At 34.9% G+C, this 13,538-nt stretch overlaps 1 protein-coding gene across 4 annotated transcripts in view; it reads left to right on the forward strand.

Annotated features, from left to right (window-relative positions):
* PARN (poly(A)-specific ribonuclease) overlaps positions 1-13,316 on the forward strand; it is a 59,540-nt gene extending 46,224 nt beyond the window's left edge. For all 4 annotated transcript variants that reach the window (XM_080386835.1, XM_080386838.1, XM_080386836.1 and 1 more), the window contains exons 22-24: positions 4,831-5,020; positions 11,788-11,981; positions 13,167-13,316. In XM_080386835.1, coding sequence (XP_080242961.1) covers positions 4,831-5,020; positions 11,788-11,981; positions 13,167-13,219 — 437 coding nt within the window. In that variant the 3' untranslated portion in view covers positions 13,220-13,316. The remainder of the gene's footprint in view (positions 1-4,830; positions 5,021-11,787; positions 11,982-13,166) is intronic.
* The last annotated feature ends 222 nt before the right edge of the window (positions 13,317-13,538 follow it).

Consider the following 13,538-nt stretch of genomic DNA (forward strand, 5'->3'; position numbering starts at 1 on the left):
CTGTTCAGCTGATTGGTGATGAGTTGGTGTGGGCATTCCAGATTAAAAGAATTAAAAACCTCCAAAAGCCTAAGAAAAACCAAAACCACAAAAAAATCCCCAACACTTTAAAAGCAGGATTTAAGGAAAAGTTCAGATTTTTCTGTTGAAATACAAATTAACTTGAATCCTCTGACCTGGTGACCATCAAAAGTAACACAGTTTAGATAACTTTTCTGTAACCACACTTGAGAAAATGGTCTAATCCACTACCTTCAGTTGTTTTTTAAAATTGTTCTTTTGTCAGGACTAAGAATAACATACTATGTTAGGGCAGTTATTCCCAGGATCACTTCTTCCCTGCTAAAGAAACATACATGTTTTGTAGTCTTCTAGATTCTTCTACGTGCCAGTGAAATTTTGAAAATCACTGAATAATACAATAAAGTAGCCAGCTACTTTAGAACTTCATTCACTCTGTGTACTGGGAGAGAAGAGAGTACAAACACTGTGAGATTGAATCTGCGCTGTGTTTCTGTATATGAATGAGTGCCATTCATAATTAACTCGGTTACTACATGGACTTACTACAGAAAGAGAAAGAGTTGGTATAGCCTGCCTCCTTCCTAATCCTAAAGATTGCTTATGGTTTTAAAAACTGTTCATTTGGTGTGGTGGGCACGGAGGGAAAGCTGTCCCAATGCTGTCCTTGTTCTTTACAAGGACATTCTTTAGTTTGTCTTTCAAACCAGACCATTTTAAGAAAAAAAATAATGGTAATGGAGTATTTTTTTATCATATGTTTTTGTTTGCTTGTTTGGGATGTGCTGGTTGTCTTGGAGGTGGACCAAGGTTTCATTTCCCCAAGTCGTCTTGTAGTACTACATAGACCAGCACGTGGTTCCAGCCCCACTGCCAGCTCTGCTCCCTTGTTTTAGGCAAGGGATGGCCAAAGATCTAGTGAATGGGTGTGAGATTGAGAACTAATTAGTTTGCATGTATAGATGGAGCAAAAAAGTTGTGATTGGAACAGGTTTGAAAATAAACTGCTTTGACACTAAAGAAAAATACATTTGGCAAGGACTATTCTGCATGAAAAAAAAAAAAAAAAAAGCCAAAAAAACCCCAAATCAAACCTGGGATAAAGAACCAAAATGGATAATAGGATGTGGCTTGGTTAAATTGGGTAAAACCCAGAGAAAACAGGAAACAGTGAGTTAAATATTGAAGAATGTTTAGTGTTACGATAGATAGCAAGACTGATACAAGTTAAGACACACCCAGAAAAGACTGAACTGGGAAAAATACAAATTGGAGGGGCGAATGTGTGACCAGAAATCAGCAGAAATGTTGACTAATTATTGAGAATTCTGTCAAGTTCATGTATCTTTTCCTCAGAGAAGCTAACAGAGAGTGTGCCCAATGCTTTTTATATTGAATCAACACTAGCAACTATCAGTAACTTCCATAATTCTAGTGGGAGAGGCTGGAGAAATGCATTTAAAGTTTCTGGTTCAACTATTTAGTCATATGTATAACAGTGTGATGTACCTCGCAGCAGAAATTGCCTAGGTATGCTTAAAGGCCTGAAAAATGCATATAGGCTAAAAAAAGAATATTAATATTGGAATGCCAATTTCACTAATATGTAACATAATGTAGGTGAGTTATGCATTGAAAAGTCTATGGCTATGTGATCACATATTATTTATTTTGGATTTGTGGCTTCTCTGGGGATATGTTAATACATTTGCTGTGTAGGAAACCAACCGTGATAGAATGCTTTCTGTAGTGGGCAGTTTAATTCCATTTAGGTTAGTTTGAGAGACCCTCTGGTTTGGGGTTGGAGTCTTTTCTCCTGCTTTCTGTTTATAAAATAGGCACATAGCACTGCTGCTTCAGCCCATGAGCTTTACTTTGAAATACTGAATAATGCCATGATGCAAAAAAGAGCACATGCAAACTTTTGCTTTTTTAAATGCAGCATGAATAACCCTAGGAGTCAATAAATAAGGCTGTGGAACTATATGATGAGTCATGAGAATAAAATGTTGAAATTACTGAATTAGCTACTCGCTAATTGAATGCTGTCAATCCACCTGAGGCAGCAGTCCTGTGTTCTATGTAGATGATCAGATAAGATTAATGCAGCATCTGTATAGAGGTCTTCACAGGTGAATTTTTACTTTACCATTTCATAAACTTGAGTGTTTAGTATTGCAGCCTTAATCTCTGTAGTTCTATGTATTTATTGTATTTATATATTGTGGGGGTTTTGCCTACACAGATCATTTATTTGTCTGTTTATTAAGAGGCTTAATATTGTCAGTGGCCATCTGTCAGGATTTTGTTCTGCGTAAATGCAAGGACTTGATGAAAGAGTATCTTTTTACACATTCCTCTTGCATCACTTGACAGCCAGTCTGTTTAATAGCTTGCCTCATAACTAGGGAAGATGCCATCCTCTAAAATGCTTTTCCTAAAATAGGGTGCAATTAATGTTATTCTACTGTAAGACAGAAACTTAACTTTATGACTGCAACTAGTGTAATGAAACGTAGCTATTTGGTGTTGGTTACTAGGTCAGGTTTCTCACAGAAAGATTTGTCTTCTCATGACTTAAATAAGTAAACAAACTCCCTAAATTCCCTTTTTGTTAGAAATTGTTAGAGTTTACAAAGTATTCTAGCAATGCATTTCTTCTGTTGGCAATGCAGAGTGATGTAAATGTGTTTGCTTTGTTTGGCAATATGGACTGCATTCATCAAAAAAGCATCAGAGAAAATGTATTTTAAACTTTTACAGGGAGCTGCTTTTCAGTTCAAGACCATGCAAGATTGATTTATCTGTATGGCTCCTTAGATTTTTCCGTATGCCTTCATTTCAGTTGTTCAATGCATGAAATGATATATTCAGCATATAAATTTTATATTAACTATGTATAGAGATAGTTGTATATGCAGGTATTTGTGTATTTATGTGTAATATGAATGGGTTGGTATAAAATACAGGCCTTATTTCAAGGAAGCACAGTTGTCTTTGTTCAAAAATACTAACTCTTACACAGAATTTATTTTAAAATTACCTTCAGGCTGCATAAGGATGATTCCTCCCACCCCCGTTAAATACAGGCCAGGTTTTTCAGCAAGAGCCATAACTTTGGCTCTTAGTTTCTGGCAAAAGGAATAATGTGAAATGGTTATTGTGTTTTAACAAATCACTATTTATCAGATGATCCATGGTAACTACGTGCATGATTTTAGCTAGTAAAAACATGCTTGAGTTAACTAAACAAATTTTACCCTGAGGAATGTCGGCTTGCATGCAGTAAGTGTTATTAATTCATTCATGATGCCTGCACCATAGCTTCATGGGCAATAAATATGCTCCTAGTTCTTATAAACAGATCCTGTAACTTCACAGCTCAGCCCAAATATAAGGGGTGCGAAAGGAAGTATGCATAACATCTCTTTGGTTAGTGCAACAATCTCATGAGGCTGTTGATCATAATTGCTGGTATCTATTCTTGGGATTAAAATTAAATACCTGATGCTGTTGCCTAGTTTTACTAAATTTGAAAAACTTTGCAGCAGCAGCATCTATGTGCTGTGACGGGTGTTGTAGGTAATTCATTTCACAGTAGCATAGCCAATATGCAGAATGGATGCTCTGTTCTGAAAAAGGGGGGAAAAAATAATATCCACTCATCTTCCTCACCTTTTCTGAATTGTGATGTTGGAACTTGCTTGGACTAGATGTAATACCGAATATCTGTATTCAAGATGACAACACTTCAGCTAAATCAGAAGTTTGGATACGCATCTGAAATATCTACAAAAAGATTAGAAGTAGTAAAATCAGAATTTTGTCTTCATTACAATTATGGTATTTTGAAATGCGTAGCCCAAATATATGAAAAATGTGTGTTTGTTTGGGGTTTTTAAATATATATTTAAACTGATTTACTGGTTGGTTTACAATACTTTTTTCAGTGAGTTACACTGAAAACAGCAGAGGACACCATTGACAGTCAGTTTAATTTGCTGAATCATCTGTTATAGTGATGGCTTCAGGCCAGAGCTTGGCTTGCAGACTAGAGGCTGAGAGCTGTGAAGATGCTGGGACTTGAAGGAACGTTGGTAAATTGTTGCTGAGTGAAGGCAGTGGAAGGTTTTTCTTTATTTTCGAAGTGATTCTAATTTTGCATGGACAGAAATCCTTCTACCTTGAACTTGCAGTCTTTTTTAGTTAAATGGAGACCAGACATTAGAAAGATCCAAGCACAGAACAGCTGGATATTAGCTGAGTGCTGCTTCCATGGATATCTTGTGCAACCAAAAATGCAGCTCAAATAAGCTTATGTTTCACAGCAATCAAATAGAGTTTTGGCAGAGGCTTTGCAAATGTCGTCTTTTCCTGGCAGACTTGCAAAATAAACCTGCTGGGTTAAGTTATGAGACTAAAAGGGGAAAAAATCCAGGAAATCTTTTCTTGCCAACAAGCGATCTGGAAGAGGGCTGCAACTGAAGAATTGATGGTTTCTAATTTAAAAGAAAAGTCTTAAGTAGATTTAACCCTTTTTGTATGAAGCCTGACTCTGAGAAGAGTTTTGAATATCTAATTCAAATGTGAATTTAGGAGAGTACAATTTTTTTTTTATTTTCTTTATTTTCTGTCTCCCTCCCCCCCCCCCCCCCCCCCCCCCAGTCATTATCAATAGAACTAGAAGTTGTTTATATGAACAGAGCAAGTAGTTCACTGCCTTCTGCTTTTCAAAATCAGTTATTTCAGGAGAGGGCATGCTGTCATTTAACGGTGTTTTGTATATAACATCACTCTTCTTCTCCATAGCTGTAAACACCAGCAGATATGCTGAAAGTTATAGGATCCAGACATATGCAGAATATGTTGAGAAAAAACATGAAGAAAAACAGGCAAAGAGAAAATGTACAGAAGATAGTTGGAAGGAGATGGAGAGAAAGCAGTTAAAAACTCAATGCACACCTTATGTTTCCCAGAGTCGATACTACTGTGTTAACAGGTGAGACTTTTCTTGCATTGCCAACTCTTGTATTTTTATTGCATTTTTATTAGAAGTCTAGCAATTTTCAGGTAGTTCTTCACCAATGGATTACTTTTTTCCTGTACATATTTCTTTGGATATAAATCAGTAGTGGTACATCAGCTGTCACAAGATCATAGGTAAAGGAGCAGAGGGCGTTCCATCACAAATGTGATTAGACAAATTTCTAAGATACTGGGATCCTGAGGGCAGGTCAGATTACAATTTCAGAGCTTGACGTAGCAGTACCATTTCTTATAACCAAAATAAAATAATTGTTTTCTTAGTTTGACACCTCTGAATAGCTTGTGTTATCTGGAAACTTAGCTGTCATTTTATACCCCTGTAAAGGCTGTATTGGGTTCTGGATGACTTTCCATGGTAATACTTTCCATGCCACAGAGGAGGGTATAAATTACAATCTTGAACAGTCCTGATGAAATCGTCCTTATGTTTCAGAAACAAGAAGGCAAATGATGATACTTGCATGGCTTTAAACTTTTGAAATAAAACCTGAAATGGGTTTTAGTTCATTATTTAAGGACAACAATAAGTCAGGAGATGCCAGTTTTGATTCTGGTATGTTGTATCCTGTAGTAGGTGTATTTGCTGTGTGTATTTGTTGTTCCATTTTTACCCTCTCATATTAATGACGGCTTTTAGATACGATGGTAACAGGAGGCGGCTTAGTCATCTGTGTAGCTGTGAATAGGAAGGGTCTTTTAGTGTTAATGTATTTTTGTATATTTTAATGAAAATATAAAATATTTAAAAATAACATGTAATTAACCTATCACGTTATTGCCATTTTTTTCTTCCACTACCCCCTCCCCCAGAGTCTATAAATTCGGCATAAAAAGGTGATGTTTTGGGGTTTTGTTGTTTGTTTATTTAGAGGAGTTTTTTTGATTTGTTGGTTTTGGTTGTTTTGGGTTTTTTTCCTGGTTAGTCAGAACAAATGAGGTGGTCATAAAATGAACACTGAGGTCTTCCTGCTTTTTCTTTCTTGGGAATGCTATTATAAGTCCTCTCTCTCATTACATCTTCTGATAAATGCTATCAGTCATGTAATAAATATACTAAACTTGTTCTGTTCTTCTGACTTACATGAGCTTGTGATTTGCCTACTTCGCAAAATTAAATGCAGGTGTGTATTTTGGCTGGCAGTCAGATGTTCATGGCTTTTGTCATGGTGGGAATTCTAAATGTGCTAGACACAAGTTTGATTCCGAAAAAACCTATGGAGGAACCTGGTGATAAAATCCTTATCAAATGAAACTAGTTTAATTGAATTAGCTTACTTAGGAAGACTTGGAATTGTATGCTGTGAAGAGATGAGGAGCTCTAAAGATTGTCCTGATGCTAGTTTACATGTGGCTAAGGTTTAGGTCTATAATTAAGTCTGTTACTTAGTCTGAAAATACATACCACATCTTGAGTCTACTGCAAAGAAATACTGAGTCCTAGTTTTATTTCTACTAAGGGAAGTATCTCTTCTGAATGGATGTTGGCTTTGGGGTATCTGACAGATTCTAGACAGGTGGTTAGAGTGGCAGCTTATGGTTTGAACCATAGACAACTTCTTCTTTTAACACGTACTTCAGAAAACAGTAAATATGGAACACTGATTTGTCATCTCCTGAAGAAGTTTGAGGACTACCACAAATGTATAATTTGGAAAATTGCTGAATAAAATTTTCCATGAATTCTTTCCTTAAAATTATGATACACCACAATGAGTTATATGCCTAAGCACTTAATCTCCTTGAAAATTTTTAATCTATTTTTTCTAGTGTTGTAAAATTCTACAAAAAGCACCCTTGTTTTCAGATGATCAACACTTTGATAGTCTTGGGTAGCAGCCTTTATTTTGTTGATAGAACTTTTTTGTAACTGATGTTACATGAATTTTTGTTCTCTCATTCCATTAATAAAGTGATTTGGTTCTGTCCCAAATTCTCATTCATGCAGGTCTTTTGACATGTTTTTGTTAATAATATTTTTATTTGTTACTAGTTAGTGTGTTCTCTTGTCAGCTAATCTTTTGTAAACGTTTCCTTTTAAGTGTAATTTGGTTAGGTATAACGTGGAACTGCAAACCTTGTGGTCTTTCAGTTCACTCCAGGTGAACACTTTCCTTTTGTTTCCAAAGATATCTCCGAAATATTTATTTATATTCTTGTATATCATATATAACCATTTTAATATAAAATATAAATACTTATATAAAGCATTCAGGACAAATATATATGTGTGCAGGTATATGTGTGTATATTTGTCCAGATTAATTTGAATCATATATAATTGAGCAGTCAATACTGTGATGTATCTAGCAGCTGATCACTTAGAATAGTTTTGTGTTACTACATCCATTATTTATTTATTTTTTAACAAGCTTGCTGCATCAGTTTCTGTCAGGCAGCACAGTTGCAGAATAGCTGTTGCTCTCCGTGATGGCAATATATCCTGAATTTTTCATTCAGTAATGAAGTTGTTGGATATTTCTTGTAAGGAACTTTTGTCTTAAATTGACAGATTGAGAAGTACGTACCAAAGGTTCTTTAATTCCTGTCCTACTAAAAAAACTACAGTCTCATATTATAGAGGAACTACTCTACAGAAAATATAGTATAGTAATATTATTAGCAGTCACAAGGTAGAATCACTTGTAATTAATATATATCCCTTGCATATAACTTCTACTGTTAGATATCAAAACTGATTTTAATGGAAATATGCCTGATTATTAATGTCAGGTAGAGAAGTAGAGGAAAAACTGATGCATATGACAAAACTTCAAGCAGTTAGTAAGATCTGCTTCTTTAAAGCCGTTCGCTATTCAGAACGCACTTTTGAAACAGATGAATCATGGCCTCTTGTGTATTACACAGTACTGGCTGTGTTGTGCTAGCAAATAACTGCCTGCCAGCCAGCTCTGCTGTGACTGTTAAATGCATGGATTTAAGATCTTTTCTTTAGCAAAATAGTGTTAAACCACAGCATGAAAAATCAAATAGAGTAATAGAGTATGTTCTATGTACAATTGGGTATCCTGCTCTACTTGTACTTATGTATTCTAATTTTCCTGGTCATCATCTAGGAATTAGTAAAATAGAATAAGGTCAATAGCAGAAGACTTGCATTAGTATGAAGTACGGGAAAGCGATATGCCATTTTGCCTTACACATTTTCTAGCTAAAACCGGGACTGCTGCATCTTCTGTCAAGTCAGGGTGCTGTTTGTAGCACTGCTTCCTTGAATTTCTTTATTTTGCTGAAGATTATCTTATTTTTGAAATGTTCATGAATTTCCTCTGATGATTCTTTTGTGTTTTTTACAGAAATGGTCGTTTATAGTGGTTCATTGCTAAATAAAGGATAAGAATTGGGAAAAGCTGAGTCATTAAAGATATGGAGAATAAATATTACAAGAAAATTATGGTATTCCAGTATTATAGTGTTATTTCAGGTGATTTCACCTGCTGTTAAGCTGAAATGACTGATTGTTGTGTTGGGTCATAAACTACTCCCCTCCCTCCAGTGTTTTTCTAAGTGGAGAGAGAACACAGGATTATGTTTTTGTTTAAATGAAACTTAATTGAAGTTGGAGGTCTGTATATATCCAGGCCAATTCAATATGCTCTATTGTGATGGAAGTAAGTGATCCTTGTATAAGTTGGACATGCTTTTCCAGAACATTTCCAAAACAAAATGTTTAATGCTACTTTGTCATAATTTTTTTCCTACCTCTTGCCACACACACACACACACGCCAGTTGCTGATTTTTCAAAATAATTGCCATAGTACTATTTGGATTGCTGCTATTTATTGGCTGAAATGATGTCACAAACTTCATGGGCAGTTTAATCAGATGGAATCTGTGCTCTTTCTGGCAGTAGAGCGCTATAGAAGTCGTCTACATCCTGTTGATGCATTAAACTGTGTTTAGTACTGATATTCCTAGTCATATTGCTGGAATTTAACAAAAATACTGTATTCTTCTGTGATCAGGATTGTACTGAATAGGAATAGAAATCATAAATAAAATCTAGGGTTTTGTGTTTATACCACCTTTCTCCAGTGGCATTCATCCTTGTCAGGTTTGCCTGTGGGCTGGCATTAAAATAGGTCAACAGAAGGGAGAGGTCAGGGGAAAAGGACTAGTGGAAACTGCTGTCGTTGAAGAGGCTTAGAACCCCACCTACCATCGTCACTGACTGTTGTGAAAGCTATATTGTGTTCACTAAGTAGATTTGCCAACTGGCAATGTATGATAGGTTTTTCTTGTGGTGGGGTGTTTTGGGTCTCTGCTGCTGCCCACCCCCTGCCCACCCCAACCTTGGCTAGTAATTTTATTTTAAAAGTTAGAGCAATCTGCATTTCAATATACAAAATAAATTTCAGAACCTTTTTAACTATATTAATTTAAAAAATAATTATTATTGCCTGGGTGACTGTTGTACATGTGTGTTTTGAAACCTAAGTGCAATATTTGTTAATGGAAGTTATAAGTCTGTGTCTCTAAATGGCTCAGGTATCCACACAGTTGAGGACTCTACACAAGTATGTCTGAATGGCCAGGTATTAATAGCTGTTAGTCTGTACTGTTCTTCCACTTTGTTTAGTTGTCTCTCAACAGAGTAAGGAAATTGAGACAGAAATATGGACGTACTCCAAAATAGTTGGTGCAATTAGAAAACTGAACTTTGCTCTGAGTAGTGCTCTAACTTGTATATGCAACCATAGTGATTTGCTAGTATTACTAAGTGAATAAATGACATTTCTTATTTTAGGTCCAAGAAGAATAAGACAAAAAAAATCAACCCATATCTGTCTATAATCCATGCAATCAATGAATGAATGTAGAATAAAATTAGTATTCTTGGGAGGAAGCAAGAAGTCAAAAGTTCTTGATTATAAAATATATTTTGGACTTTGTGCTGCCAGTCTTTTGGTGGGTTTTTTTCCCCTTGAGGTTATCTGCAGAAAGAACATAAGGCCTAAAATTAATTTCTACTTTGTTCTTTGGTACACAGCTAAATGTGCAGTGAAGGTCAAGAACTTGTTTCTCTTTATTTGCAATAACTTCTCAAGAGTTTTAAGTTGAAAAAAATGAAATTCATCCATAAGACCTACAGTGAGTGCAAGTTCCCTTCTAAGAGCCAAGTGCTCATGATATGTCTAAGAAATCCTGGGATCATAATTTATGGCTCCTGAGTTTTTATTCCTTATGTATTTTTCAGAATAATTTTTCCAAAAGTATATTTCTTACAATCTTTTCTAAACAATGGGGTTTTTTTTAAAAAAGAGTAGTTTTTCATTTTCTAAATCCTTTTTCTTCAATAGAGCTTTTTTCTTTCTCAACCTAGTTTTTGCCTGTTTGACAATATTGACGTGTTGATGGTAGTTGCAGTGTGACTCAAAATGATGCTTTGTAAGAAATCATGCAAGAAGGCCTTCTGTGTGTGAATGTTTGGAGGAAAAGCCAGCTATTCATCAAAGTAAATGGTGTTTGTGCTCCTGAAGTGGCAGTAAGAGCATGAGGTGTAATCATATGTTTTATGTTTGTTTATTGCCTTTGGACATCCCAGAGAGGTCTGTTTTAAATTGCAAAATGTTCAGCTGAAAAAATTCCATTTCAAAACCCAAACTATACAGCCAAATTTAACAGTCCTTTAGCTGAAACCTTATTGAAACACCATAAATCCCAGCTATTGTTGATTAGAAAGGAAAAAAAGAAAAGCTTATAAAGCTGTATTAATTTTTATGTAAATAAAAAATAGAACATGGCTTAGATGCATACAGCCATTTTGTGTAGTTCTTGATGAAAAACTAAAGGTTTGTAAATCTAAAACTTCCTTTTTTTTTACTTGGTTGTTCTAATGGAGAACTAAAATGGAAATTTAAGTAGCTGACATTCACATATCTAGAAGTTTGTAATGGGAACTATTTTTTTAATTAGCCCCTTTGCTACTCCATTCTTTCTTATATTCATGCTAATTTAAATATTGTCATTTGTATTTCAAGGAAACTTAACAATAGCATTCCAGTTGAATGAAAATCTATGCAGCATTACTTCAATGTATGCTAGATGAAATGGAACTCTTAAGTTCATCTTCATACTGTATTAGTCAGGCTTCATTCAAATACTACCTATGAAATGAGTGTGCAATATTTTGTGGTTTTTATTTTACCAGTCTGTTGGATGGTAGTACTCTTCGCTTTAAGGCGTGATTTAAAGTTTGTCATATGGAGCTTGATGGTTTTCTCTACCTTTATGTAACAGAAATGCTTTTAGAATTGCTTATAGTTCCAGGAGAGAAGATGAAGTTAGCATGTAGAACCTTTCAATATCAGGATGTGGTTTTGAGGCTTAACAGTTGCGTATAACTTGGTGTCTATCGAGAATGCTTTACAAGAGCTTTCGTAACTAAGAGAATAAAAATTAAAACTAAGCAGGGATATAGAACAGCTTTAGAGTTGAGTGATCTCATCAGAATAGCAGCTAAGCCTGAGCCATCTGTAGTACAAAGAATGAATGCCTTCATGTATGTAAGGTTGTGTTAATAGACGATTTATGGAATTTTATAGTTAAGTCCTCTTCCAAATAATGTAAATTCATGGTACACCACTTCCTACAGTTTATTCTACTACATTCATAAGCATTTATTAGATGCACAACAACTAGTACCTATGTAATAGTTTTTCTTGACTTGTTCATAATTATTATTTCTTGTACATTTCAGTTTTACAGGTACCAGTACAGTGGGAAAGAGAAGCATGAGTCCTATTCAGGAAGAAACTGGTTCTGATGATATGGAAGAGGGAGAAAGCCAAAGTCCAGAATATGATCAGACTCAGTCCTGTGCAGAGTCCTTGCCAGATAGTAAAAAGAGAGCCAAAAAGTTCAAAAAGATCAAGACGGAACAAGTTCCAGCAGGTAAGCACAGTGTGTGTGCGCATGGTTTTCTTTTCTGTTTGGAACTACCCTAAGCCTGAACAGAATTGAAGTTGTTTCTTGAATGTCTTAACTTACTGCAAAGTAACTTATAACAGTGACTTACCCTATTACATTCATAGAAGTTCAGGAAAGTTATTTAAACTGATGATTGTATCATACAAAAATTGTAAAAAAAAACAAAAAAACCCAAACAAAAAAACCCCAAACAAACATAAAAAAACCCCAAACCACAAAACAAAAGATAGGCAAGTGGCAGTCAGATGACTATGTTTCACCTGGTATTTTTGCTACATTGTGTGAGTTATTGCACCTTTGGTCACATGAATTTAAATCTCAAAGTATTTTTATTGATCTATTTTTTATTCCATTTCAAGTTGTTAGTAATTTATTTTAGAAATTTATTAGACTATATTAAAAGTATTCATATCTTAATTATTGGTCATCTGGAGCACTGCCTGTATATTAATAGGTAAAACTTCATTTCAGTATCTGCTTTAACCACTTTTATCCAGAAAGTGGTATTGTATACCAAGCATCCTTTCTCCTGATTTGGTGAAGTAAAATATTTCTTAGCTGTTTTCAAAAGCTGTGCTTGGAAATTGCTTTCTTTTTGTAGTTCAGTAGGGCAATTGGGCCATGCAAGCATATGCAAAATGACAAGACTGTCTACTGTAATTTCGAGTATAAAATTAATCCTTTGTATTTGGCATTATGGAAATGTACATTATTGGTATTAGTGTAATTCATCTTTCTTCTCCAATTAATTTGGGCTGGAAATATTCTTCAGTGTCTCAACTGCCTTAAACAAGAATAACTGCAAGTGCACTTGGGAAAACTGTTATTTAACTTTATCATCACAATTACTGTAAAAACAAAATTGCATGGATAAAAATTACTCATTAACTGCAAAATATATTAGTTACTATTAGGGTAAGAAAATTGATGTTACTTTTTTCTTTTTTTTAAGTGCCTACTTAAACAGTCTTTTGGTTTCCCTTTGTAACTGTTGGCTTGCCAGTAATGTATCTAGAGACTTGCTCTAGAGGAGAAACTATGTCTTTGTATGCTCTGAAAGAATAAAAAGATTCTTGATTTGATTTTTATTCCTTTCAGTGTTTATATATTGAAGTCTTCAATATACTGTTCCATGACTCTGTCTTTTAGGAAGCCTCACAACTAGTTCCACTGGAATTTTTGAAGTCCCTGAAACATGGTAGGAAACAACTGCCTTAACAAGTGGAACTGATTGAAAGCAGTTGCAAGAATACACCTCTTGGAAGCCATACTTTATTTAAATAAAGTGGTGTTAACAAAGCAGTATGTGTCCTGAAAATCAGTTTAATTATTTTAAACTGTTTATTGAACAGTCACTGTCAATTTTACTTGTGTGTATATTAACTAGTATATGATTCGTTGTTGATCATGTGAAATACTTGCTGTCGTAAATGATGTTAGATTTAAGAAGCAAGACTAAATGCATTTTGGTCACCTACTTGGCATGCTGGCTATGAAATGTACAAAAAGAACTGGCACTCT

The sequence above is a fragment of the Falco punctatus genome, assembly GCF_963210335.1.
Source record: "Falco punctatus genome assembly, chromosome: 4".
Classification (NCBI taxonomy): Eukaryota; Metazoa; Chordata; class Aves; order Falconiformes; family Falconidae; genus Falco; species Falco punctatus.